Source organism: Bison bison, unplaced genomic scaffold (genome assembly GCF_000754665.1).
Source record: "Bison bison bison isolate TAMUID 2011002044 unplaced genomic scaffold, Bison_UMD1.0 scf7180017864492, whole genome shotgun sequence".
NCBI lineage: Eukaryota > Metazoa > Chordata > Mammalia > Artiodactyla > Bovidae > Bison > Bison bison.
In genome coordinates, this window is record NW_011495051.1 from 7509524 (window position 1) to 7536584 (window position 27061).

The 27061-nt window shown below is 48.6% G+C and overlaps 1 protein-coding gene across 8 annotated transcripts in view; it reads right to left on the reverse strand.

Moving 5' to 3' along the window:
• The window catches only part of SMARCA4 (SWI/SNF related, matrix associated, actin dependent regulator of chromatin, subfamily a, member 4), an 88588-nt gene that overhangs the window by 37609 nt on the left and 23918 nt on the right, over positions 1 to 27061 (reverse strand). For all 8 annotated transcript variants that reach the window (XM_010828336.1, XM_010828338.1, XM_010828337.1 and 5 more), the window contains 11 exons: positions 25831 to 25998; positions 25688 to 25738; positions 19623 to 19753; positions 19244 to 19301; positions 12456 to 12577; positions 11003 to 11153; positions 9478 to 9641; positions 5161 to 5227; positions 3926 to 4036; positions 1720 to 1962; positions 247 to 360 (listed from right to left, as the gene is read on the reverse strand). In XM_010828336.1, coding sequence (XP_010826638.1) covers positions 247 to 360; positions 1720 to 1962; positions 3926 to 4036; positions 5161 to 5227; positions 9478 to 9641; positions 11003 to 11153; positions 12456 to 12577; positions 19244 to 19301; positions 19623 to 19753; positions 25688 to 25738; positions 25831 to 25998 — 1380 coding nt within the window. The remainder of the gene's footprint in view (positions 1 to 246; positions 361 to 1719; positions 1963 to 3925; positions 4037 to 5160; positions 5228 to 9477; positions 9642 to 11002; positions 11154 to 12455; positions 12578 to 19243; positions 19302 to 19622; positions 19754 to 25687; positions 25739 to 25830; positions 25999 to 27061) is intronic.

The window sequence follows — 27061 nt, forward strand, 5'->3', positions numbered from 1 at the left end:
GGGGAGGGGCCGCTAAGGCCGGCAGGTGGGACTCAGCTGGCCCCAGCACACCTGCCTTGCGCTTTCAGAGACCGGTGCAGGTGAGCAGCCAGCCCCAGGCGAGACTGACTCCTGAATGCTGAGCAAGACAGGGCCAGGCTGGGGGACTCCAGAGAGCTGCCCAACTGGGACCCCCGCCCTGGGGCGACCCCCACACAATGCTGAATGCTGCATTAGGGCTCCCTCCACTCAAAGTAAACACAGCACCTTTTCAGGCAACTGAGCCTCCACTTCCTTCTTGAGCCGCCGGAGCAGGAAGGGCCGCAGCACTTTGTGGAGACGGCGGATGATGAGGATGGTTTCCTCCTCGTTCAGGTCCACCTGGCACCACAACGAGACATGCAAGCCAAGTGTTACCTCCAGGGGAGCAGCGACGCGTGGGCAGGGCCACCTGGTGTCGCCCTGCACCCCCTTTCCAGGCGGCACTATGTTTTACGAGAGCTTGGCGGGGCACCCTCTTCCTGTGGAAAACTGCAGGGACCTGACTTTCCATGGAAGTCCTGGGACACAGAAGCGAAGCTCCCAGGGCACCAAGAAACACGGCATCACACTGAGTGGCCTCCCTAAGAGTAAAAACTCATGTGTCTGGAATCCTGAGAACATGTCCAAAGGGAACCTGGCCAGCACTGCAGGGTAACATGCACAGAGCGCATGGTGCAAACTGGGGGTGCTCTACCGGGAGCCCCAATACCCTCTCATTTCAGCCTCTGTGGGAGAGACGGATAGAAAGGCTGCTCTCCTGTGGGCCTGCTACTCTGACCAAAATTTGAATTAAAACAGTTTTTAAGTGAATAATAAGATGACATTTGAATTTTTTTCTTTAGGACCCTTTGGGTGAAGCTTTTACTCAACTTGAAAATAGGTGAAACTATGGCATTTGTTCCCTTGCTCTTGGGGTGGGAGTCCTAGAAGTCTGAAAACAGGGGGCTTGTTTTAATCATGAGAGCCTTGAAAGGGCCTCAGTTTCTCCTCTAGGAGGGCTTCTGCCTCAGCCAGTGCCAAGGAGGGGGAACCCCAGGGACGATGCAGAGGTCCCCCTGTAAGAGCATGGTGGTCCCAACTGTCCCAGACCCGAAGAGAATCTCCTAACTGGGGACCAGTGGGCTGGATGTGGCTGCTGGGCGAGGGGGCTCTTCGTCCACCCTGCAGTCGAGCCCACCTCCTCAGTACAAGGCTCAGGCCGTCAACCTCCTTCAACAGAAAACAACTGGCCCACAAGCAGACTACCAACTCCACCCACAGCCAGACAGATGTGAGAGATACAAGCCACAGCCCACAGCTTTTTATTTTCTTTAAAAACAAAAGGGGCAGGATCTGACCACTCTCTTCACTGAAACGACCAGAGCCACCCATTGCCCTCAGTGTGAGAATTAAATTCCCCTCAAGCCCTCCAGCTGCACCTTCACACCTCAGGCCCTGCTGTGTCATGTCCCGCTCTGTGCCTGGGGCACAGGGTCAGGGAAGCCCCAAGGATCCCCTGAGATTTCTCTTCCCTTCTCTGGTGGCAGGGGTGCCATGTATGTGGCGAGGCTGTTTGCGGTGGGCCCGCAATCCACACCCACCTGGGGAAGCCGGCTGGGCCAGGACTGTGACCTCGGGCAGTCCTTGGAGCTGCTTGTGGCCAAAGACCATGGCTCCCCGCCCCGCCCCCTTCTACCCCGTGGCCGGCCGCTTGCCCACCTTCTCCCCGGTCATGGCGAAGGGCGCGTTGAACCACTGCTCAAAGGTGCTGCAGCTCTTGAAGATGGTGGGCAGCAGGAAGTTGAGCAGCGCCCAGAGCTCGGGCAGCTTGTTCTGCAGTGGTGTGCCCGTCAGCAGCAGGCGGCGGGGCGCCACGTAGTGCGTGTTGAGGACCTGCGTCAGCTTGCAGTGGTGGTTCTTCATGCGGTGGCCTTCGTCCACGATCATGTACTTCCAGCGGATCTGCGCGCCGAGAGCAGGTGGTCAGGGGAGGACAGGCGGTGGGGCTGTCCCCTGGGTGAGCAGCTCACTGCCGTCAGGCATGAAGGCTCTGGGCAGCTCGGCCCAGCAGGGTGGGGAACGTGAACTCGACAGCATCAGAGGAGGGGCCACACCCCGAGGGGCAGACACACACTGCAGCTCCGTGGTGCGTGGGGAGGGCGGACACGTGGACAGGGCGACGGCTGGGAGCTGCTGTCAGGTGAACAAAGCTAAGTCCAGAAAAGAACTCTGGTTTTCCAAGAAAACTACATACGCCAAGTATCTGGCATAGAGAAAACAAAATCCTAAATAACACACAGCCTGCTGATCATAGGTCCTTGGGGTACAGTCAAGAGAGGACATGGTTTGGTAACAGGTACGTTTCAATCTGGCTTCCCTGGTGGCTCAGATAGTAAACGATCTGCCTGTAATGCAGGAGACACAGATTCGATCCCTGGGTTGGGAAGATCCCCTAGAGTTGAGGAAATGGCACCCCACTCCAGTGTTCTTGCCTGGGACATCCCATGGACAGAGGAGCCTGGCAGGCTACAGTCCATGGCGGTCGGACATGACTGAGCAACTAAACGTTTCCAGTCAACAGGTGGTGGCTCAGAGGCAGGGAGGCACAGCTGAGGGCAGACTGTGCTGCGGGGGCGCCGCCTGTACCCCAGAGCCTATCAGTGGTCGCTGGCCAATGGACACAGGCTAGACGCCAATTCTAACTGGGAGTTAGGTTGGTTAGGCAGGGGCTGCAGGTATAAACTCCCGTTTACATGCAATTGTGATGCCCTTCAGAGCCACTCGGGCCTTGGCATCTAGCTCCTGGGGACCAAGCACGGCCCAGCTGAGGCCCTGCACATCAGGCGTCCCAGAGGAAAAGGACAGGACTGACCGGGGCGGGGGGCAGCAGCCCTTTCCCACAAGTAACCCCCATGGTGGGAGGTTTACCCTGTTTAAAGCCACTGTCACACACAGGATTTTCAGAGCCCTGTTCTCGTGTCTGGGATGGGCCTGGCTCTGTCCTGGGTCAGAAGGGTGACCCGCAGCATAAGCCCTAGGATAAGCAGGCTGGGCCTCAGTTTCCTCACCTGTAGCACAGAGATGCATATCAAGCACCGAATGTCATCAGTATGAACATGCCCCACAGGTGGGGGTTAACGTGTAAAGCGCTCTAGCCCTGGACTTCCTCCCCATACGGTCAGCGAGGCCAGACGTGGCAGCCCAACCCCTCCCCACCCCAGGAAAAGAGCTTTCTGGATGCAAAGGACTGTGCCTGTCTTATAGCTGGGTCATAGTATTATTCTTGGTAACTCAATGGTGGCCCAACTAGAGCCACCTTCGCAACTAAGTCAGCTAAGAGGCTGCCCAGCCGCACGACACCCACTAAACACACCAGCTCAGTGGCTCAAGGACAATGGGACACACAGGACCTCAGAGCACACTGCCTTGAAGGCCAGACCCCACCTGCTTCACAGGCTGCTTTCCTGTAGGCTGGGGTGCGAAGACACAGCCACCAGGGAGGCAGGTCTGAGGCCTCTAGAGACAGGTGGAGATGGAGGAGGGCCTCAACATGGCCCTGTGAGGGACATGGCAGGCAGGACAGGAAGGCTGGGAGGCATCGCAGATGACCAGGCTCTTTGGGCAGGAGCCCCGAGAGAAGCTGGTCCACGTGCTATGTAGATGGTGCCAGTCTCTGGACGTGATCCAGGGCAAGCCTGGGAACACACAGTCAGAGAAGCAAACCCCAAGCCACCTTGATTGAGGCCTTTCACACCCACAGAGCAGCTGTCCTTATGCATATGCAGGGGATCACTGAGCAATGACGTGTGGGGGGTCTGAGAAGATGAGAAGCGTGACCCATGCACGACCAGCCTGGGCAGGATCACAGGCGCCCGGACAGCACATGATGGGCTGAGCTGCCTTGTTTTACAGGTGAACACGCTACCTTTGCAAGGATGTGCTTGTCCTTAATGATGTACTCATATGTCGTCAGCAAGACGTTGAACTTTCCGCTGCGGAGCTGGGGGACGAAAGCACGTCTGGCTGCTGGGGAGCCCTGTGAGGGAGAGAAGACGCACACGTCTCAGCCCCCCAAGTTCTGGGGCCCTGGTAAGGCTGAGAACTGGCAAAGGCTGCTGACCCTCTCCCGACTCCACCTCAGACTGCTGCTCTCCCCAACTTGGCCCCCAAGTGGATGTCCCTCCCTGGACTCCACCCCCAGACTGCTCCCCCTCCCTGATTCCACCCTCCATGCAGAGGGCCTCGTGCAGGGAGCAGAGAGGCATGCAGGCCCTGGGTGGCTTGCAGCCTGTACCTCCACCTGCCCCACTCCTGGTGGGCAACCAGCTCCGCTTCCCATCTGCCTCCTCCTGGGTCCCCACTCAGGCCACCGTGTCTCCCACACAGGTTCAGTCCACGGTGACCATTCCCTATTGGCAGCTCCAGCTTCTCCCTGGTTAGCAAATCTGTCTGGTTCCCCGTTTCAAGCTCACTGTTCCTGACAGACTGAGCTGCACTCGTTCCCAAAAGCTCTTTTTCCTTTTGAATTTTTTTTTTTTAAACTAGAGTATAAGTTGCTTCATTCCCAAAAGCTCTTGGCAGCAGGACAACATTTAGTTTCTCAAATGCACCAATTTCTCCCTGCACATGCTGTCATCTCTGCCAGGACCTGCTTCTTCCCATCACACGGCTGAGAGCTCCGCGGCAGAGTGGCGAGCCTGGACCCAGGAGCCCTGTGCCAAGGGCATGACTGAGCTCTGCCACCGAGTGGCTGCATGAGGCACCCCGCCCCGCCCTCCCTCCCCCAACAAGGATAGGAGGCACTATCAGCCCCAGTGCACAGGTGAACTGGTCTAGAGATGGCGAGGACAGTGAGTAGCCCATCACACAGCAGCAGCTGTGCGACACTCACTGAGTCTGCCTATGTGGACAGGTCTGGAGGTCAGCTGGCGTAACAAACTTCAGGCGAGTGCATTCACACCAGCACAGTCCATGCACTGAGTCCAGAACTTAGCAAAAGCACCCCTCCTCGAAATGAAATGACCCAAGCCCCCACGTGGCTGACCTAAGAAGGCAGGCACACGTGCGTCCTGTTGTTAATGCAGGTCGACATCCCTCTTCACCACACGGATCTCCTACCCCCACACCCTGCCCACGCCCACCTCCTCAGGCGGCACGTACCTTGTAGGACACCTTCACCACGGAGGGGGCCCACTTGTCAAATTCGTAGGCCCAGTTGGAGAGGGTTCTGGGGGAAACAAGGAAGACAGTCAGGTACTAGGTCTGGCGTCAGCCGCTCACTGTCCACACTGATGTCCGTTGAGGACATAAAGGCTGACGTGGCCGTGATCCTGGCAGGTAGACTTCCAATAATTTGTATAGTGATTTCCCCTTTAAGAGGTAGCACTTAACTGCCCACCTATTATGTGTGGGCTAAATTGAGTATTTTTCCCAGAATACAGTATGGAAAGGGGAAGAAAAAGTACTTCACAGTGGAGACACCTGCCACACACACTACCTCAGCCAGGTGATCAAGGTCAACCACTGGCGTGAAGTGTCTCGTTGACAGTAACTGCCCCATGATGAGTTGAGAGGCGGGCTTCCCTTCTGGTCTTTGTTCCCAAAACCCATCATCCCATCTAAGGATGAGAAAATCACCAAACAGACCCAGGTTGAAGTACCTCCTATGAAACACCTGACCAATCTCCGCAAAACCATCAAAGTCACTAAAGTTACGCAAAGTCTGAGGAACAGTCACAGACCAGAAGAGGCCTGACGACACGTGAAGGGTAAATGCCACATGGGCTCCTGAGGCTGAAGACAGAAGTCAGGGCGAGACTAGTAAAATCTGCATAAAGTTTACATAAGGTAACGTGTTCAGTCACACTTTCTCTCTATATATAATGGGCCAGTGGGGATTCCTCACTTGTGACAAACGTAACAGGGTCACGTGAAATGTGATCAACCACAGCAACTTCCTCGGTGGTGCGCTGATTAAGACTGCACTTCCAGTGCAGAGGGGCACGGGTTCAATGCCCAGTCACAAACACACAAGCAAAAAAGATGTGATCAGCCACAGGGGGAACCAGAGGAAGGTACCGGGAGCTCTGGGTACCATCCTTCCAACTTTTCTATAAAGCGGATGCTATTCGACAGGAAACAAACCATCACAAGGCAATGGTGGGGACGTGCTGAAAGGACACAGTAGTCTTCCCTGGAAAATCCCATGGACAGAGGAGCCTGGTGGGCTGCAGTCCATGGGGTCGCAAAGAGCCGGACGCGACTGAGCGACTTCACTTTCACTTTCTTTCTTCAGCAAAATCGCTAATGATAGACTCCATGAGCCTACGCTGCTACAAAGAACTAAACCATTAAACTACTACACAGGGGAGAAGAGACAGCTTTCCTTTGCAGTAGATTCCAAGAGTGGGGAAGGAACGCTGGAAAGAGAAAACCTTGCCTGGGCACCTTCCAGGGGGATCATCGTTTCAGGCGAGAGTTTCTGATAGATGTTGAAACTACAGAGAAGAGTATGCTTAGAAATGCGACAGTCACAGAGTTTCTCAGAATCTTCCCACGGGATACTTATAAATCACAAAGGAAAACTCTTACGTTTGCATGGGGAAACCAGCAGGTACCACACAGGAAGAGAACAACTCGGGACTTCCCTGGTGGTCCGGCGGTTATGACTCCATGCTTCCACTGCAGGGGGCGAGGGTTCGAGCCTTGGTTGGGGAACTAAGATCCCTTGCGCTGCGCCATCCGGCAGAAAGATAAAAGGGCAGACCAAAGTGATGCTCTCCTGTTGTGGAGCCCTGGGCTTGTGCTCTCTGATGTGAAGCCTCAGGAAGGGCACAAGAGCCCCTCCTGGAGGTTCTTGCCAGAATACCAGAAAGGACACATCACATGAGCCCTGTCTAAGGAGGGATGGTCTACCAAACCTGCCCGGGATTCAGGCTCACAAAGATCAAGAAGAACAAAGCCGAGCGGGGCAGCTGTTACAGAGACATCACAACACACGACAACAAGAGGCAGGGGAGGGACCCTGGACCAGAAAAAGGTCTTCAATGGGGAAACTGACAACATCTGAACTGTGTCTCTGGAGTCACTAACAGTGATGATTTATCACCATGTTGTTACTAGCCTGGTGTTAAAACTGTCCTAAGGTGATGTGAGCTCTGGGAGGCCAGCTAAAAGGTGTGCAGGAACTTTTTAAGCTGCTTTTGCAGTTGTTTGTAAGCCTTAAAAAATTTTTTAAATGAAAATTAACAACTGGTATCTCATTGTAGTTTTGACGTGCATTTCTCTTTAGTGATGCTGAATAGCTTGTCATGTGCTCAGCGCCTTTGCTGTCCACCTGAAATCGTCACAACATTGCTAATCGGCTATACTCCTATACAAAATAAAGTTTAAAGAAACGTATGTTCAAAAAAGAGACAAACCATGGGACCTCCCTGGCAGTCCAGTGGTTAGGACTCTGTGCTCTCACTGCTGAGGGTATTGAGAAGCTCTATGACTATCCCCTTTCTCATCTAAGATCCGGAAAACGGCAAGGTGCAGCCAAGAAAAAAAAAAACAACCCAGTCTGTGCATAGCACACTGGACACAGAGCTATTCTGGTGTCCCACCTAAACAGAAGGGAGGGGACAGGAGCCCTTGGAGGGCTGTGGACAGTACACAGGCGAGGGCCGCGGGCACTGACAAGAAGCTGGGCCGACCCAAGGGAGGACGCAGCAAGGCCAGCTGCAGGCCCAGGACCTCCTGCTGCTTCTAGAAGCAACTCCCTCTCTATGAAGATCTACTCCTCCCAAGGCAACCAGATTTACACCACCATGAGCAAGAGAAAGCAAAAGGGGAAATCAACATCTCCCAGTAAACTGTGGAGGCTCCTGAGGCCCCCCAGCCACGAGTACATGGCCTATGGAGGCCTGGCCGTCTTCCAGGCAGGAAAGTATGTTCCCATGGGCTGGGGGATGAGGACATGGTTTCCCATCACCCGCCTCGACAGCTGACGTGGCCCCTACTGCACACTGGGCCGAAGGCAAGGGCTTCCCCTTCTGAGCCAGGCCAAGTGCACACACTCAGGCCTGGCCACATCAGAGCAGGCCATCCCCTGGGCCCATAGCTGGACTGCTGCCTAGCATGTGACTGGAACCAGGTCAAGGACAGCCAGTCCCAGGATTTCTGGAAAAACCCTGCAGGCAGAACCATCGTGTGTCATATGCAGAGCTAGGAAGAGGCAGCCCCGGAGTGGCTAAGGAATCTTGGCCCCAGAAAGGTGTCTGTGGGGAGGAAGAGGCCGGTACCACCAAGAGATTGCAAGTGAGAGCTTCCACAGGATGCCACTCAGGTACCAGACACCATAGCTGAGCACCTGTGGTGCCTGGACTGGGCTGGGACGCAACCGGCAGAGTGCAGAGCCCTAGCAGGAAGCGGAAACAGCACCTGAACAAACACCAAAACTCCACGTTCTAGTGGGCAGTTATCTGACTCCTGTGACAACCTGGAGCGGAATCTGCTGGTTGTAGGACTTGAAGAGGACACCAAGGACAGCCTGTGAGAGTCGCCCCAACAGGGATCATATGGGCAGGCACCCCAGAACCTGCCCTTCCTCTACCCTGTGCCTTGAACCCAGAGGCAGGCAGCCGTGCACTGGGTGTGACCCCCAAGAATTCACATGCTGACATCTTCATACCCAGAGCCCAGCTATGTTTGGAAATAGGGTCTTTAAAGAAGTAAAGAAGGGACTTCCCTGGTGGTCCAGTGGTTAAGAATCCACCTTTTGAGGCAGGGAATGTGATTTTGATCCCTGGTTGGGGAACTAAGATCCCACATGCTGCAGGGCAACTAAGCCCGAGCGCCACAACTACTGAGCCAGCGAGCCACAACTACAACCCGATGCAGGGCTTCCCTGGCGGCTCAGTGGCAAGGAGTCCGCTGGCCAGTGCAGGAGACACGGGTTTGATCCTTGATCCAGGAGAATCCCACACCCCGCGCAACAGCTAGACCTGTGCACCACAACTATTAAGCCTGTGCTCTAGCGCCTGGGAGCACTAGAGAGAAGCCCGTGTGCCCCAACTACTGGGGCCGTGAACCACAGCAAAAAGCCTGCACGCTGCAACAAAGATCCTGTGTGCCGCAACTAAGACCGGACTCAGCCAAGTAAATAAATATTAGGAAACAAACAAAAAAAAGGTAACGAATAAAAATGAGGTCCTCAGGGTGAGCCCTAATCCAAGCCTATATGACTTCCTTATAAGAACAGGAAATGTGGGTACAAACACGCAGAGGGAAGGCGAAGTAAAGACTCAGGGAGAAGACACCGTCTGCAAGGTCAGGAGAGAGGCCTCGGGGGAAACCAGGCCTGCGGACACCCTGGACCCAGACTCGGGCTTCCAGGGAAGCAGGGCCCGCGGTGAGGTCACCCAGGCTGTGGTCCTTCATGAGGGTGGCCCAGACAAACTCACACACGGGCATCTGAGCTCGGGCGGCACTCACGAGAGGGGCACTATGATGAGGAAGGGCCCGTTGATGCGCTTGTGCTCCATGAGGTACGTGATGAGTGCGATGGTCTGGATGGTCTTGCCCAGGCCCATCTCGTCAGCCAGGATGCCATTCAGGTTGTTGTTGTACAGGGACACCAGCCACTCCAAGCCTTTGATCTGCAAGGACAAGCAGCCAGAGCTGAGGCCCGGGTGGGGCGAGAAGGTTCCCTGCGCTTTGGAGACTTCCAAGCTCCAGCCCAGCCAGGGACCACCCGCTGCCATGCTCACTCGGCATTGTGCTCTGTTCACTCTCTTCTATCCCATTCGGCCCATCTCACACTCCTTTCTCTGGAATCACAGAGCTGCTGTGCTCATGAGAGCCAGGTATGAAACATCCTTCCCAGGCACATGTTTAAACTGTTAAGTCTCTGTCACTGCCAGCTACCAAGCCACACAGCCCACTGGGACCAGCCTGCCCTCAGTGTGTGACTCTGGATTCAGGGGAGCCTTGGGGCATCAGGGTAATGAGTGCACCACACGACTAACTGCCTCGACAGCATTTCAAGATGAAGTGAAAGGTTTCCAAAGCTTGCGAAGCTTTCTGCCACAGGCCGTTAGAAGACTGTCCTCAAGGAAAATCTGGAAAGTTTCCTAACAGATTAAGTAAGTCGTGGCCATGTTCTGATTTCTGTGATTTACAGGCCTCTCTGGAAACTTCCACCAGTCACAGGATTCACCTTTGGAACCTCATGTCAGCAGAGGTGCTGAGTGCGCTTGTAAGGAAAAGCAGGGTTCAGGGGTTACCAGCACACTGAGCAGCAGACAGGGAACGTATTCTTTGGTTGGAGGTATGCCAGCTGTCTCCTGGGAGCTGAGATGAACAGGGGTGAGGGGCCACAGTCACAGAAAAAGAAATTTCTATGACGAGCAGTTCCCTTTCTTGGCTGCTCCAGGCCAGGTCCTGACACAGAGCTTTAGAGTCATGACCACATGACCGTCACAGGCCTGCATTTCTGAGAGAAAGGACTAAGTCTAGAGCTGCTAGGCTCTCCTCCTCGCTGCTTCACACTGCACAGAGCCCCCATGGCCCCACACCCGGGTCCCATTCTGGCTCAGCCATTCCCAAACCGTGTGATTTTTTTTTTCTTTATTGGAGGATAACTGCCTTACAATAGTGCTGGTTCCTGCCATGCATCAACATGAATCAGCCACAGGTATATATATACGCCCCCTCCCTCTTGAACCTCCCTCCCACCCTCTAGGTTATCACAGAGCACTGAGCTGAGCTCCCTCTGAACCATCTGACTTTGAGAAACTGCTATATCTATCTGCTCCTTACTTATCCCTCAAACTCCCCATGAAACCTGGAGGATCACAGTGCCTACTGCAAAGCTGTTGGGGGAATTCAGATGCTAAAAGCCTGTCAGTGCTCCTGTTCTGCCAGGCACGAACCAAGCACGCAGGACAGACTGATTGCACCATTTCATTTCAACCCCTTTGTCAGGACTGCCGTGCGGACTCGGCCCCATCCAACCTACCTGGTACTGCTTGAGCACGCCATTGACCATAAGCGCCGACTGCTTGTCTACCCGCTCGGTAACGGCGTGGGCCACAGCATAATAGGACTGCAGGCCACGAGCGAGGGCCTGAGACACGCCGTACTCATCGTCCACATCTTGCTTGGCGTTCCTGGGAGGAAAATGGAAGGGTCATGAGAAGACAAACACTCTTACTTGGGACAACATGCTTCTGACACAAGCCTCTGCGGAGCAGCTTTTACAGTCTGAGCCGGAAGATGAGCCCAAGAGCAGCCACACAGTCTGAGGACGGGCAAGCCAGCAGACACTAACCTAGGGGCCAATACTGGACTTCTGGGTGCCGAGGGGGCGCCTGGGAAGGAGCGTTACTTTCAGCTGGAGGCTGGTTGCATGGCCCACCCTCTCTACTGAGAGTTCAAGGGAAAATGTACACTTGACAGCCTCGCAAACTTGAATCATTTATACACTGGAGGTTTTGTGATCCAATCTGGAATCCTTTTAAAAAATGACAGTAAACTACTCACATTTTGTTAACGTGACAGATACAGGTGACCTGATGTCCCGCATACTGCTTTACGCTATGTTTCTGTCCTTGTATCACCCTACCCACTTGCCCAGTTAAGCTGGGTTTTCTTAGCGTAGAGCAGTGGTTTCCAAACTTTTTGGCACCAGGGACTGGTTTCATGGAAGACAGTTTTTCCACAGGCCAGGGAGTGCAGTGGGGTGGTTTCACCACGATTCAAGTACTTTACATATTATCGAGCACTTTATTGCTAATCTAATGCTGCCGCTGATCTGACAGAGGTACCGGGCTGCGGCCTGGAGGCTTAGAGGGTTTTTCTAATAGATTAAAAAGATTGTATGTTTGTTCTAATGGTTCCCCTCCATGCCTGAAGTGTATATAATACACATCATTCTCAATCCTCTAAGAGTATCCACTAACTCTGTACTGTAAGCCACCAGGAAACTGGTATAATAATTTTAACTGCTTTCAAGGGCAAAGGATGAAAAATAACCTAAATGACCACCACTAGACAAAGGCCACAGTACAAGACCATGGCAGGGACACCACGCGGCCAGATGTGGAACAGAGTGAGATGCTGTGTGTACACAGACACAGGAGCAAGGGGCAGAAGAGTGTCCCAGAAATGAAAAGGGAAAAAAAAAGCACAGGGTATGCATGGAAGATACACGCGGAGGAACCAATTTCTCCCAGGGAGGAGAGGGGGAGGGCTGAGCTGGAGCACAAGCGTGGTAAATCTTTCGTGGTAAACCCCACCATCTCCTACACACAAGATGAACCACGTGAATGGATGGACTGTCATCACACCCTATGAAAATCAGAGACATCTGAAGTTAAGTCCATTTGACCTAGGTGGTCCAGCAATGGCTGCCAGCTGGTACTCCCACGCAGGGAGCTGGCAGAGTGGGAGCGGGCAGAGAGAATCCTTACTCAATGATGTGCCGGGCATCCACCTCGGAGACATCATCGCTGTCGGGATCTGGAATCTTCTTCTTCTCCTCCACGGGCAGGGTTGGGGGCTGCGCGGGCTGCGGCTGCTCCTCCTCCTCCTCCTGCCAAGAGACAAGTCCGTGTCTCCCCAGGTCACCACAGGGATGGGCCCGGGGCGCCCGAGGGAGAAGCCCAGAAACTAGGGATGGTTTTACAACCCACACGCCTTCTTCCTGCCCATCCCCAAACATGTCATGCTTTTCACGTGCATCTTCTTTTAGCTGCTCAGTACATGATTTTTAGTTTTCATAGCAGAGTCCAGACACTTCTTTTTAAGGATATCTCAGGATATTTCTGTACTTCAGTTGCTGCTAGTAGATTCTATTTGCACCCAGCTCTTCTTACATAATGTATGCCACTAAAACAGCTTTTCAACTCTCTTGGATTTTCTAGGTATTAAATATTCATAGGCAACCTTCAATATTTGCTGGTCTTGATTTACTTTTGGTTTTACTGACACAGCCCAAATGTCTAAAACATGTCAAATAAGACTCGTGGTAACAGGCACCATAGTTTACTAAGAGGTTTTCTATAAATGTGAGTACAGTAAGTCCCCTACATATGAACCTTCAAGTTGAGAACTTTCAAAGATGTGAACATGCAATCCATCAACGTCAGGTGTGAATGACAAAGCAGCCTGCCCTCCGTCTCCTACTGCTGACGATCCTCCAGCTCGGCCATCTCCCACCTCCTCTCCCCGCTCCAGTCTGTAAACTCTTCTTGCCTGTTCACTAGATGCCCACCCCTGAGTGTCAGCTATTGACCTGTACTATTATACTTTTCAAGGTACCATACTATAACAGTGAAAATGTTTTCTTTATAGTTCATGATTGTTTTATGTATTCTTTGAGTTAAAAGTATTATAAACCTGTTACTGTACGGTACTATATAGGTAAACTGTGTTAGTTGGCTACCTATGTGAACTGTTGGACTTACGAACGCACTCTCGAAATGGAACTCATTTGTATGTAGGGGACTTACTATTTAAGTATTATGTTTCATTAAAAGGATATTTTAACATTAACTTAGCAGATAATAAAGGGGATTCTGTATGACATATTGATAAAATACACACAAATGTACTCCTTAACATTAAACTATCCTTGTATTCCTGTTTAAATCACACAAAATGTGTGTGTACAATGGAACTGCTATAAAACTAAAAAAAAAAAGTATCTGTTAATTAACCTGTTAAAATTATTCCAATCAAACTCCAATGAAATTTCCCTTGGAGAAAGCAAAATAATTTTATAGATTACTGGGAATAATGAACACGTGATGATAGCACACACACTTTGGCCCCCAAAAATCATAACTGTAAGACTTTCCAAGCTGATATTACCAGGAATTAAATAGGAATGGGAAGCCTGGCTGATTTCAATTAAAGGGGATCAGCAAATTTTACCTTAAAAAGTGACATGACAGCTGGACAAAAGTAGCACCAGGAACCATTCCAGAGAACTGGAGTCTGAGAGGCACTAATGCTTAAAAAAACTGCCGAGCTTTGAGTAAGTAGAGGGTGGGAGTTTGTAGAGATTTTACTTGTGGGTGTTTTCCCCTCTCCCCTCCTGACATGTAAGCTGTCAGGGTAGGCGGGCCATGAGGCCTGGCAACTGAGGCTGATGGGGGACTTAGCTGTTTTACAGCAGTGGGCAATGCTCGGGCCAGCAGCAGTCAGTGGAGCTGAGGACCTCAGCCACGCGTAGGGAGAGCAGATTACCAGCTGAGGGCTCTGCACATGCGCAAAGGAAATGAAACAGGGCCCGGCGGAAAGTAAAAGCCAGGGTAGGCTTGAAAATGAGCCAGACCCAGAACATGCTCTTCTACATACACAGATCTATTGGCAGGAGACACAGTCTTTACTGGCTCAAGGTGTTGGAGGTGACTGCTACGTTATGAAGAAATACAACCCATTCCTAGAGGGCCAGGATTAAAAATGAAAATGAGAAAAAAACAAAGCAAAACAATAAACCGAGCAGACACCACAGACAGCACATTCCCTGGGGAAACATCCCACAGATTCAGCCTAGATAATTTATTAAACAAATAAAAACACCAAAAAAGAACCCACAAGGGTGAAAGTCAGAACCCAGAGTGGCTAATACAGCCTTCTACTAAACATTCTGTGGGCTCCCTGGTGGCTCAGAGGTAAAGAACCCGCCTACAATGCAGGAGACCCAGGTTCCATCCCTGAGTTGGGAAGATCCCCTGGAGAAGGAAACAGCAACCTGCTCTAGGATTTTTGCCTGGGAAATCCCATGGACAGAGAAGCCTGGCAGGCTACCGTTTATGGGGTCGCAAAAGAGTCAGACATGACTTAGCGACTAAACAACAACATTCGCTGTAAGATAAGCAAAAAAGGAAGAGAGTGTGATGTGAACATGATTTACTCATCTTGTTAAAAGACACCCATGAAAAATTTACAGCTAACACTAAACAGTGGCAGAGTAACTGCCTCAAACTTAACATCAAAAACAAGCCAATGATACCTGCTCTGGATGCATCTATTCAACATTCTACTGGAGGATCTAGCCAGTGCAACAAGGCAAGAAAAAGAGATTAAAAATTAAGGCACACAGATGGGAAAGGAAGAAGTCATGGTTATTTATGAATGACACGATCTTGTTTGTGAAAATCCAAGAAATGACATGATCTTGTTTGTGAAAATCCAAGAAATGACATGATCTTGTTTGTGAAAATCCAAGGAATCAAACAAACAAAAAAACCTTACTAGAATTACCAATATGAGTTTAGCAAGTTCCCAGAACATAAGATCAACATAAAAAAATTTTTTTCCATGTTATTTCCACAGAAAAGCTACAAAATATTCAAAAATAAAATTAAGAAAACAATTCTATTTATAGTAGCATAAAAGGGATAAAATAATTAAGAAAAAATTTAACAACAAAAAAACAAAAACTGTACTCTGAAAACTACCAAACAATACTAGAAGAAATTAAAGATTATCAAAATAAATGGAGAAACAGTTCATGTTCATGGACTGGAAGACGAAGTACTATTAAACGTGATTCTCCCAAAACTGATCTAGACTCAACACAATCCCCCCCAAAAATCCCAGCAAGCCTTTCTGTAGTAATTGATGAGCTGATCCTAATGTGTACATGGGGATGTGAAGGCTCTGGAATAGTCAATACAGCAAAAAAGTTGAAGGACTAATACTACCTGATTGTAAAACTTATTATAAGCTACAATAATCAAGATAGTGTGGCAGTGACACAAAGATAAACATAATCAGATCAACAGAAAAACACTGAATCAGAAACAAACCCTTATTCTAACTAATTTCCCACAAAGCTGCCAAGGCTATTCAATGGGGGAAAATACCCTATTCATCAAATGGTGCTGGGTAAGGTGGATATCCATATACAAAGAAACCCTTAGACCTTCAGATCACACAGAAATCAACTCAACTATGACCCTAAATGTAAGAGCTTAAATATAAAACTTCCTAAAGAAAACATAAGAAAAATCTTCATGATTTCAAACAGTTCTCAGTATACCACCAAATGCACAATTCATAAAAGAAAAAAATCAATAAAAAGATTCCATCAGAATGAAACATTTTTACATTTCAAGACAACACTGAGGGGAAAAAAGGCAAACAGACCAGGAGAAGATATCTGCAAGTTATATATCTGATTAAGGACAGGTATCAAGAACATATGAAGAATTCCTACAACTCGATGATGAAATGACAAACAACCCAATTTAAAATCACCAGAGGATTTCAGTAGATTTTCACCAAAGAAGACATCTGAATGGTGCATAAACATTTGAAAAGATGCTCACCGTCACTACTTACTAGGAAAATGCAAAGTAAAACCAGAGATACCATTACATACCCGCTAGGATGCCTACAATGTAAAGAACAGATAATACCAAGTGTTGATAAGGACACGGAGAAACTGGGGACCTGTGAAAAGGTACAATCACTTCAGGCAGTGGTTTGCTAATTGCTTAAAAAGTTAAACACAAACTTACCATATGACCCAGCAATGCCATTCCGAAGTATTTACCCAAGAGAAATGAAAATGGAAAACACACAGATGCCCACAATTTGGTGAATCGACAAACAAAATGTGTGTATCCATGCAAAGGAACACGACTCAGGAATAAAAAAATTTGTTTAACATCTTAACTTTTATTAATGGCTTCTCCACAATATTTCTTTTTAATATTTTTAAATTGAGGTATAAATTACTTAAGAGTAAAATGTACACATCTTATCAAAACTTTTGACAGCCGACTTTGTTAAGTTTGGAAACGCGCATATAAGGGTTAAATCTACACCCTCAAAGCAGAGAATGTCTCCCTTTTTCTTTGCCATTATGCTTTATCACAGGGTATTAAATACGGTTCTCCGTGTGCGGGACCTTGCTGTTTACCCATTCTATAAAGAGCAGTTTGTATCTGCCTGTCCCATACTCCCAATCCTTCCTCCTCCCTTGCCCCCTGGCAGCCACAAGTCTGTTTTCTATGTCTGTTTCTATTGTATAGATAAGTTCATTCACATCATATTTTGGATTTAATGTATAAATGATATCATGTAGTATTTGTCATTCTCTGACTGACTTTGCCTAGTATGACAATCTTTAGGTGCATCCATGTTGCTGCAAATGGTATTATTTCATTCTTCTTTATGACTAATACTTCACTGTGTATATTATCTTTAACATCTTCTTTAACCGTTCACCTCTCGACGGGCATTCAGGCTGTTTGCGTATCTTGGCTATTGTAAATAATGCTGCTATAAACACAGAGGTGCATGTATCTTTTTGAATTATAGTTTTATCTGAATATATGCCCAGGAGTAGGATTTCTGATCACACGGTCATTTTTAGTTTTTTGAAGAACTAAATGTTCTCCATAGTGACTGCACCACCTTACATTTCCACCAATACTGCAAATATTTTCTTCACTTTCTCCAGCATTTGTTATTTGCAGACTTTTTAACGATGGCCATTCTGACCAGTGTGAGGTGGTATCTTATTGTAGTTTTGGTTTGCATTTCTCTAATAATTAGCAATGTAGAACAAACTTTTGACATACAGACAACATAGGTGAAACTTAAAAACATGCCACGTAAAAGAAGCCAGACAAAAAATACCACATGTTGTATAATTCCATTTATGTGAAACTCTGGAAAAGGCAAATCTATAGAGCAGAGCAGACCAGAGATTTCCTGGGGCTGGAGGAAGTAGCAAGAACAAACTATAAATCAGTGAGATGAAGCTTTCTGGGGTGATGAAAACATTCTAAAGTTGGTGTAGTGTGATGACTATGCAATTCTGTTACTTCACTAAAATCACTGAAGAGTAATCTTCTTATGGGTGCGTTTTACAGTACGCAAATTATATCTCCAAAAAGTTGTTTAAAAAAATTTCAATGAAGCATTATTAGTCTAAAAATCATTAGAATTTTAAAAGGAATTTTAAATACTACATCAACTATGTATCTATGCCTCAATATTTAAAAACAAATAAAACAAAATAACGAGAAAAGTAAATTCTTAAAATTAAAAAAAAAAAAAAAGAAACTGGTGGATATAAAAACCCAATGCATTAATTTTTTTTTTCCAATGTATTAATTTTTTAAAAGTATCACAGGTCAGTGGGGAAGTGGTGAACCAACAGTATACCCATTGTCTTAATACTACTTTGCTGTTGTTTCGTCAGTAAGTCATGCCCTACTCTTTGCAACCCATGGACTGTAGTCTGCCAGGCTCCTCTGTCTGTGGGACTTACTACTACTAGAAGTGGGGGGAAAGGGACTCCATCTGAATTCCTACACAAAATAAATTCCAGGTAACCTGAAGAGGTAAGAAGGAGGGGAGTGAAGACAGGACAAATCAAAAGAAAGATATAGATAAACACCAAGCTGATTTCAGGCTGAGGTAAATACATAAAGAACACTTAAAGTTTCAGCTAAAATACACAACTGATCTGAAATGGGCAAGTGAAGCAAATCATTCAAAGGAGAAATCTAGGTGGTCAGTAACACCTGAAAAAATGTTTGATTTTAATAAGCAAAGATATGCCTGTTAAAATTCTCTCTAACCTCATGGAGGGGGCGAAAGCTTTTTAAAAGCCTTGTAAGCCACCCTCACCGCAGTTGATGGGGGAGTGCAAGGAGTACCCTTCTTGGGGGTAACCGTGCAGAAGGAACCCTCCCCACAGACACTGCATCCCCGGGCTTCCTCCCAGTCACCCTTCCCAAGGCCGGCCAGGACAGACAAAGGGACAAGACTCTCATCTGAGCTCTGACAACCAGGGAAACTCTAAAAATCACCTCACAGGGCATAATTCAACGACTTAGAGAATACGCACAATAAATACAATCATGTATAAGGTTTTCAAAGAACAGATGATAAGGGGCAAAATCTGCATGCTCACGATCGCATGCTCATAACTTCATACCGGCATTTTTTGGAGGGTAGAGTTGCTGGGTGCCTGGCATATGGCCAGTGTGACTGAGGACATCTACATTTTACTTAATGAAGTTAGAGTGGAAACAGTCACGTGTGATGAGAGGCTACCATATTAAGCAATGTGGCTCTCAAAAACCAACTTTCAGCCTCAGCGGCCCCCTGCCCATCTCTTACCCAACTCGATGCCTGGCCTGAGTGGAAGAGGAGCTTAGCATCCATGGTGGTAGAGGTCACACCACAGAGCCCCAAGGGCCTGGATGGTCAGCAAACGAACTCTTACCTCCTCCTCTTCTTCTGAGCCACTCTCTTCACTATCAGATCTTGGAGCTACTTCATACCTGGAGAGGGGAAAAAAAAAATCAGTGTTGTAATATACATCTTCCCAGGAGACTTGCCTAGAGGTACAGTGGTTAAGACTCCAAGCTTCCAATGCAGGGGGCACGAGTTCAATCCCTGGTGGGGGAACTAAGATCCCATATGTCATGCAGCACAGATTAAAAAAAAAACAAACTCCCCAGAACCAGCATGATTCACTTTCTTTAGCAAATCAGCCTGGTCCCAACGCGACCAGGACCACCCCTGGTGGCTAGCTCCCGTGGAACGAGGCTGCCTTTCAACCTGGGATGCTGGTTGCCACTGGCCTGCAAGACCCCACTCACCCCGGGTTCATCTCCAGCCAGGCCTCCAACTGCCCGGCCTTGGGTGCATCTGTGCCTGTGAGGATCTTCCCACTCTCCACGTGGATCACTTTCACCGGGAGGTCGCTCATTTGGCTGGTCTCGTCTAGAGGCTGAAAGAGAGTCACACGCAGGACATGAGGTTCTGCAGAGTTCGTACCCTGGGCGTCCATCCACGCACCAGGGCCATCTGGGAACTGCCCCCCACCCACCCCAACTCCAGCCCAGAAAAATGGCACACAAGCCGGGTTACTGAATGTTAATAACTCAGTAAAAATATATGTAACCAATTGATAACAGCTGTGTCTTGGAAATAACTGACATAAATGTTTTCGATTTTCAAATAGGTATTGGGTTGGCCAAAACATTGGTTGGGGTTTCCCCATAAGATGGGACTGAAAAACCCAAACCAACGTTTTGGCCAACCCGACACCCATTTGGCCAACTCAATAACAAATCATACAGTCCAAGATTCAAGAAGATGGAGTGTGGACTCTCCGCATCCCCACCCCAGAACTCAACAGTCCTTCTCTCTACAGGTGCCCACCACAATCAGTTTCTGGTGTGTTCTCCTAGATCAATTCCACACAGAAGAAACAAGGTCTTCTGTATTCATTCCTTTTTGACCCAAGTGACTACACTATTCCCATTCTTCTGGCCCTTGATTGCTTCCATTCATACTGGATTTGTAGACTTCATCAAAGGTCCTCATTCTTTTTTGTTAAACAGCTAATTAGAATCTTTGAAAAATCAAACAACTTCCTTGTAGCAACAAATATTTAATTCCTTGATTTCTTGAGATACTGACTTCAGATGAAGTTTTCCCCTTCAACAGATCCTTCACATTTCCTGGCAAGACCTTCAGGATGAGGATGAAGATGGAAACCTTTGTCTGCACCCACTAGGAACTTACTACCTCCCAAACCTCCCTGCAGGCTGTGCTCACCACCTACAATGACCCTCAGTAGAGACTATTGATGCTGTTTAGCCGCTCAGTTGTGTCCAACTCTTGCAACCCCATGGACTGTAAAACCGCCTAACCACCACCCCACAAACAAGCTCTGCAGGCTGCCTCGGTCAGTGACTGTCACCCCTGCATCTTTCCTGGGAGCAATCAGGGTGCTGATGGTGGGACCTCTCCATCCCCAGAATCCTGACTCAACTGCCCTGGGGTCCTCACCCCAGGCCTCTCTAATTTTCAGAAGTTCCCCAGGTGATAATGATGTCCAGCCAAGGCTGTGGACCACCAGCAGCCACCATGGAGCAGTGCTTCCTGTCACTGTAACAGGATGAGCAGCTGCAGTGGCAATCCTCCAGAGTTCCCTGGGCCTCAGCTTCCCGCCATACGAATGCCCCAAATGGCCTCAGGAAGGCTTTGTGCTGTGGTCAAATGCGAGCCCACATCTCTTCTTAAAAAATTCAGTATTTCAAATAAAACCCTGTGGAATAAGTATCAACACATTATGTGAGTTAATCACTATAGCCATTCATTTCTGGAATCAGGCCAATAGGCAAAAGTGTGCCAACCGCTATGGGCTAGGTTGTGTCCCCTCTGGAACTCAAAAGCTCAAGCCCCAACTCTCCAATGTGACTATATTTATAGACAGGGCCCTGTGGGAGTGAGGGGGTGGGGTAATCCAGGTTAAGGTCATAAGGTCATAATTAGGTCATAAAGGTGGGGTCCTCATGATGGGATTAGTGACTGTAGAAGAAACCCCAGAGCCTGCTCTTTTTTCAGCCAAAAGGCAGGAGGCTACAAACCAGGAACAGAGTCCTCACCAGGAAATCAACCTTGCTGAACCTTGAGCTTGAATTTCCAGCTTCCATAACCATAAAAACACGTATTTCTGATGCTTAAGCCATACCAGCTAAGAGAGCATCAAAAGGTAAGTACAAGGAGGCTCATTACCACAATGTGCGTGTAAAAAAGAAAGCAAACAGGGGGAAGAGCTACCAACAAGGGAGGAGGTACACAGGTCCATCAGAGTTGGCTGGTGCAGGGTGTCTGCTGTATCTACTGATGTGAAGCAACTTAAACAGCTATCGGTCTGAACGATGAAAGAGATTCTAAGTATGTCAATACAAAAAAAATAAGAGAACTAATGGCTTGATATGGAAAGTGGTCCAAGATACTCTCCCAAGTAGAAGTCTTGCTATGTGTAGACTAACCCAAATGGTTCCCAAACAAAACAAAGAGAATGCAAGCACGAAGATTCTGGGAAAGGTGTAGAGAGAGATGTCAACCAGAAATCAACATGCACGCTCATGAGAGAACAAGCACCATGGGGGCTTCTACTTCTCACGTCGTCACTACATTCACATTTCATGTTATCATTTTTTCACCAAGGAGAAGTATCGAACTTATGATTCAAAGAAGCAAGCAACAGCCACATCTCTAATACAGTGACATTAAAAAGAGTCAGGTGGGACTTTCCTGGCCGTCCAGTGGTTACGAATCTGCACTTTCAATGCAAAGGGTGTGGGTTCAATTCCTGGTAGGGTAACTAAGATCCCACATGCCTCTTGGCCAAAAACCAAAACATAAAACAGAAGTACTGTAACAAATTCAATAAATACTTCAAAAATGATCCACATTAAAAAGAATAAATAAATCTCACAAGTAAATAAATAAAAAGAGTATGGTGAGGGTAATAAATAAATAAACAGAGTGAAACTGGAAAAACTAAACTACAGCACCAGGCGGGGAAAAGAAAACCTCCAGGAGGCATGTATACAGCAGATACCCCAGAGCACACACTCCCATGATTACTCAAGGCTTCCCTCTGGGAAGGGGCTTAGAGGAGGGGTTCAGGGAGAGGGTAGACAACACACCGTTCATTTGCACATCTCACATCTTTTTTTCACATGAGTGTGTCAGGTGAGAATGGCTGCCTTCAGGAGGCAGAAAGGAATGTTCTGGAAGAGACGGATGTGTGGGGATAGTAGCCCCTCTCTAGGGGGCCTCTTTGCATGGTTCTGACTTTGGGACCAGGCTAATGTTTCACATACTAAATAAATAAGTGAGGAGTAAATAAGTGGCCCAGTAGTAAAGAATCCCCCTGCCAATGCAGGAGACATAAAAGACACAGGTTCAATCCCTGGGTCGGGAAGATCTCCTGGAGGAGAAAATGGCAACCCACTCCAATATTCTTGCCTGGGAAACACCATGGACAGAGGAGCCTGGTGTGCTACAGTCCATGGGGTCACAAAGAGTCGGACACAACTGAGGGACTGAGCATACATGCACACAAATAAATAAAACCAACAAGGATTGGGGGGAACCTCACAATTGGGAGGACTAATCTTCTGAACAAAGGATCTGAAGCATATACTTAAAAAATAATAACTTATTTACTTGGGTGTGCCAGGTCTTGGTTGTGGCATGTGCGGTCTTGTTCCCTGACCAGGGATCAAACTCAGGCCCCATTGACAGCTCGGAGTCTTAGCCACGGAAAGTCCCTGGAGCACATATTTTAAATTGAAAACAAACACTGACCGCACGTTAGCCACTCTGAATGTACTTCCTGCGCCTTCTAGGACTCTGCGAATAAGGGATTATACTGTGGCAGACAGGAGTCAGTTTGGGGCTATCATAACATGGGCAGGGAGAAGGAGAGAACGAAGCCAGGGTATTGGATTAGAATTGGAGGTATCAGTGCAACTGCAACATTTTTAATTTATATAACTAGTTAATACATGTAACTACCAAAGTGGATGTGCGTGCATACACACATCTATTTCCTAGATATGTCCGCTGAGAGGGCCCCCAAACAATGAAAGCTCAGTAACAATGAGCACACGTAGATCACGGTTTCCAAACACTCTTTTCTGATGAAAGGAGTCAGGGCTCCCTGGAGGAATGGCTGAGTTCAGGAGGGAAAGCAGATGAGCCTGGGGCCATTCTGGTGTGTGAGGAAGTCACAACGCCCTCAGAGAACAATGGGGCAGAGGGACACAGGAGTTAAGGTGAAGGGGTTCCCACTGGCCTAAACTGGAACAGTCTTGAGCATCAAAATATATAATGACAGTGCAAAGATTAAACCAAGTAAATCCATTAGACCAAATGAGAATCCATGAGTCGGTACCAGGGGTCGGCAAACCATGGCCCATGAGCCAAATAAAGAAGAACAGAAGGTTGTGTCCGTCAGCAGAGGAATGGATAAAGAAAATGTGGTGCAGGACTTCCCTTGTGGTCTAGTGGCTAAGAATCCACTTGCCAACGCAGGATACACAGGTTCGCTCCCCAGTACAGGAAGATACCACATGTCACGGGTAACTAAGCCTGTGCACCTCAGCTACTGAGCCCTGGCTCTAGAGCCCGTGCTCTGCAACAAAAGCAGCCACTGCAATGAGACGCCTGTGCGCTGCAACTGAGAGTAGGCCCTGCTCGCCACAACTAGAGAAAGCCCCAACACATCAATTCAGATCCAATGCAGCCAAAAATAAAATAAACTTTTAAAAAAGACAGGCAATAACATGTATTGACAAAGGCGTGGAGAAACCGGAACCCTTACAATAACACAATACTGATACGGAAAAAAAAGACATAGTACATGTATATAACAATACTATCAGCCATAAAAAGGAATGAAATTGTGCCATTTACACAGACATGGATGGACATACAGATTGTCACACAGAGTGAAGTAAGTCAGAAAGGAAAATCCCGCATACTAATGCATATATGTGGAATCTAGAAAAATAGTACTAGTGAATTTATCTGCAAAGTAGAAATAGAGACACAGGTGTAGACAACAAATGTATAGCTACCAACGAGGGAAGAGAGGGTATGGGATGGATTAGGAGATTGAGACTGACACATATACACTACTATGTATAAAATGGACTTCCTAGGTGGTGAAGAATCTGCCCACCAATGCAGGAAATTTAAGAGACGTGGGTTTGATCCCAGGGTCAGGAGAAGGAAATGGCAACCACTCCAGTATTCTTGCCTGGAGAACCCCATGAACAGAAGAGTTTGGTGGGCTACAGTCCACATGGTCACAAAGAGTCAGACATGACTGAAGTGACTTAGCACAGCACACATGTATAAAACAGATAATAAGAACCTGCTATATAACACAGGGAACTCTACTAAATGCTCTGAGCTGACCTAAATGGGATACAGCAGGAACTAACACAGCATTGTTAAGCACACTCCAATTTGAAAAGAAAAAAGGAAGACTTTCCCTTCTTGCAGAAAGCCAACTAATAAACACAGAAGGAATACTGCCTGGAGAAATCACCATCTTGCAACCGTTATGGCAAAAACTGATGCAGGCAAACACAGTGGACGCTGGAACAGTGGGTGGAGGTTTTAGGCGCTACAGTATCTCCAGAGTCTGAGTACCTCCCCAGAGCGTACTTCCAATCACTGCAGTTGGAGACGCCTAGGCTGACACCAAGGGATCAAGGTCAGCACTGAGGGAAGCAATCTACGCCACACACTCCCCATGTGATGCATGGAGAAGGACCCTGCGTCACTCCAGGGCTTCCTGCTGCTGTGAAGGACACCGGAGGGTCAACTGTGAGTCCATACAAGGGCTGTGGATCAGATGACAGCACTGCGTCAATGTTCATTTCCTGGTTTTGACTGCTGTACACTTATGGAAAAGAACAGCCTTGTCTTTAGGATGTACACATGAAACATACAGAGCAGCAGAGTGCCACCATGTTGACATCTGACTCTCAAATGGCTTATAAAAAATGAGTATCAACAGTGGGGATGTGGGTGATGAACACACAAAGGTTCTCTGTACTGTTCTTACACCTCTCTGGGGAGTCTCAAATTTTAAAGAAAGAACTAAGAAAGAAATAACAGCCCATGAACAGAAAAAGCCCCAGAAGGAAACACACCCACGTGTGAACGATGTGCTCTCTGGAGAGTGGGGGCAAGAAGGGTGGGGGGGTGGCAGGGGACCAAGGGGGACTCTTACCAGCACCATACATTTCATAATTTCAGAACGAAAAAAACTTTAAGGGTGAAATTGACCTAACTTCCGGGGATGGGCTGGCATGTCCACAAGAAGAAAGCCCTGGTTGCTCACCTCGCCATCAGGTCCGATCGCAGGCGTCTGTCCTTCAGCATTTTCTGCCTTCTGGAAGGGAAGAGAGAGACAGTCAGCCCCTGACAGAGAAGGCCAAGGTGCATGCCCACACACAGCCACTCCAGCCCCACCAAGGGGCGCACCTTCTTCTTCTTCTTCTTTTTCTTCTCCTTGGCGACCTGGGCGGCCTTGTGCTGCCGCACCAGCTCCGTGAGGTTAGCTACATATTCATCTGTCTGCTGCAGGAGGTAGGCCAGGCGCTTGTCCTTCTTCTGGTCGATGAGTTTTCGGTAGCCCTCCTCGTCCTCGGCCTGCAAAAGCGGGTGGTTATGGCGGAAGCTTGTGACTCACCTGTCCACCAGCACCCAGGGCAGCCAACAGACTCAGAAGCCTGTGGGGTGTTGCTAACCAGTGGCCAGACCCACATTTAGGAAGCACTGAGCTCATGGCCTACACTGTGCTCTATACACGCCCTTCACTGATGTGATCTATGAACTCCCCTGCAGAACGTCCCCAATTCCCACCCCTACCAGGCCCCACAGGGTCCAGCTGGACAGACATGGTCCTGCAGGAGCCATTTAAAAGGCCCATCCTGGGACTTCACTGGCGGTCCAGCGGTTAAGACTCCACTCTTCCACTGTAGGGAGTATGAGTTCGATCCTTGGTTGGGGAACTACGATCCCATATGCCATGAAATGTGGCCAGACTAAGACTGGGGAGAAAAAAGCCCCATCCCCTCTGTTCACAAGACACCCAAATTCCAACTATTCTCTCCACCTTTTCCAAACCACTACTCTCCCACCTGGCTTTCTGAGAAGACATCAGACCACACTGCCCTCCTCTAGCTCACAGCCTCCCATTCAGGGTCAGAATTAAAGCCGAAGCCCTCCATGGCCTGCCAGGCCCCCCGTGAATACCAGGAGGTTGGAGGTGGGACTCCAACCTCACTGCCTTGAACCACGCTGTTCTAGGGGGTACTGATTAAGCCCCCCACATAGCTTCTTCCTGCCTCGAGTCTATGCTCTTGGCTCCCCTCTGTGCTGGGAGGCACACCCCCCGCCCCAGAGCTCTGCAGTCGTGGGTCAGGCCCACCCTACCTGGAACACACAGTTAATCCCCACTCCCTGGTTCTGCTTTGTTCTCCTCTGTGCACTTCTCACCCCCCAAAACCATCTTGTCTGTCTCTGTGGGCACCTGTCTCTCTAGGGCCAGCATGACCCCACGCGGGAAGGGACCACGTCCTCCTTACTACTGTGGTCCCTGTCCACGCAGCAGGGCTGTCGATATTGGCCCAATCAGAGAACCCTCCGTGAATAATACGTGGTTACATGCAAAGGGGTGGGGAGGTTGGGCACACACTAGGTGGCTGTCCCA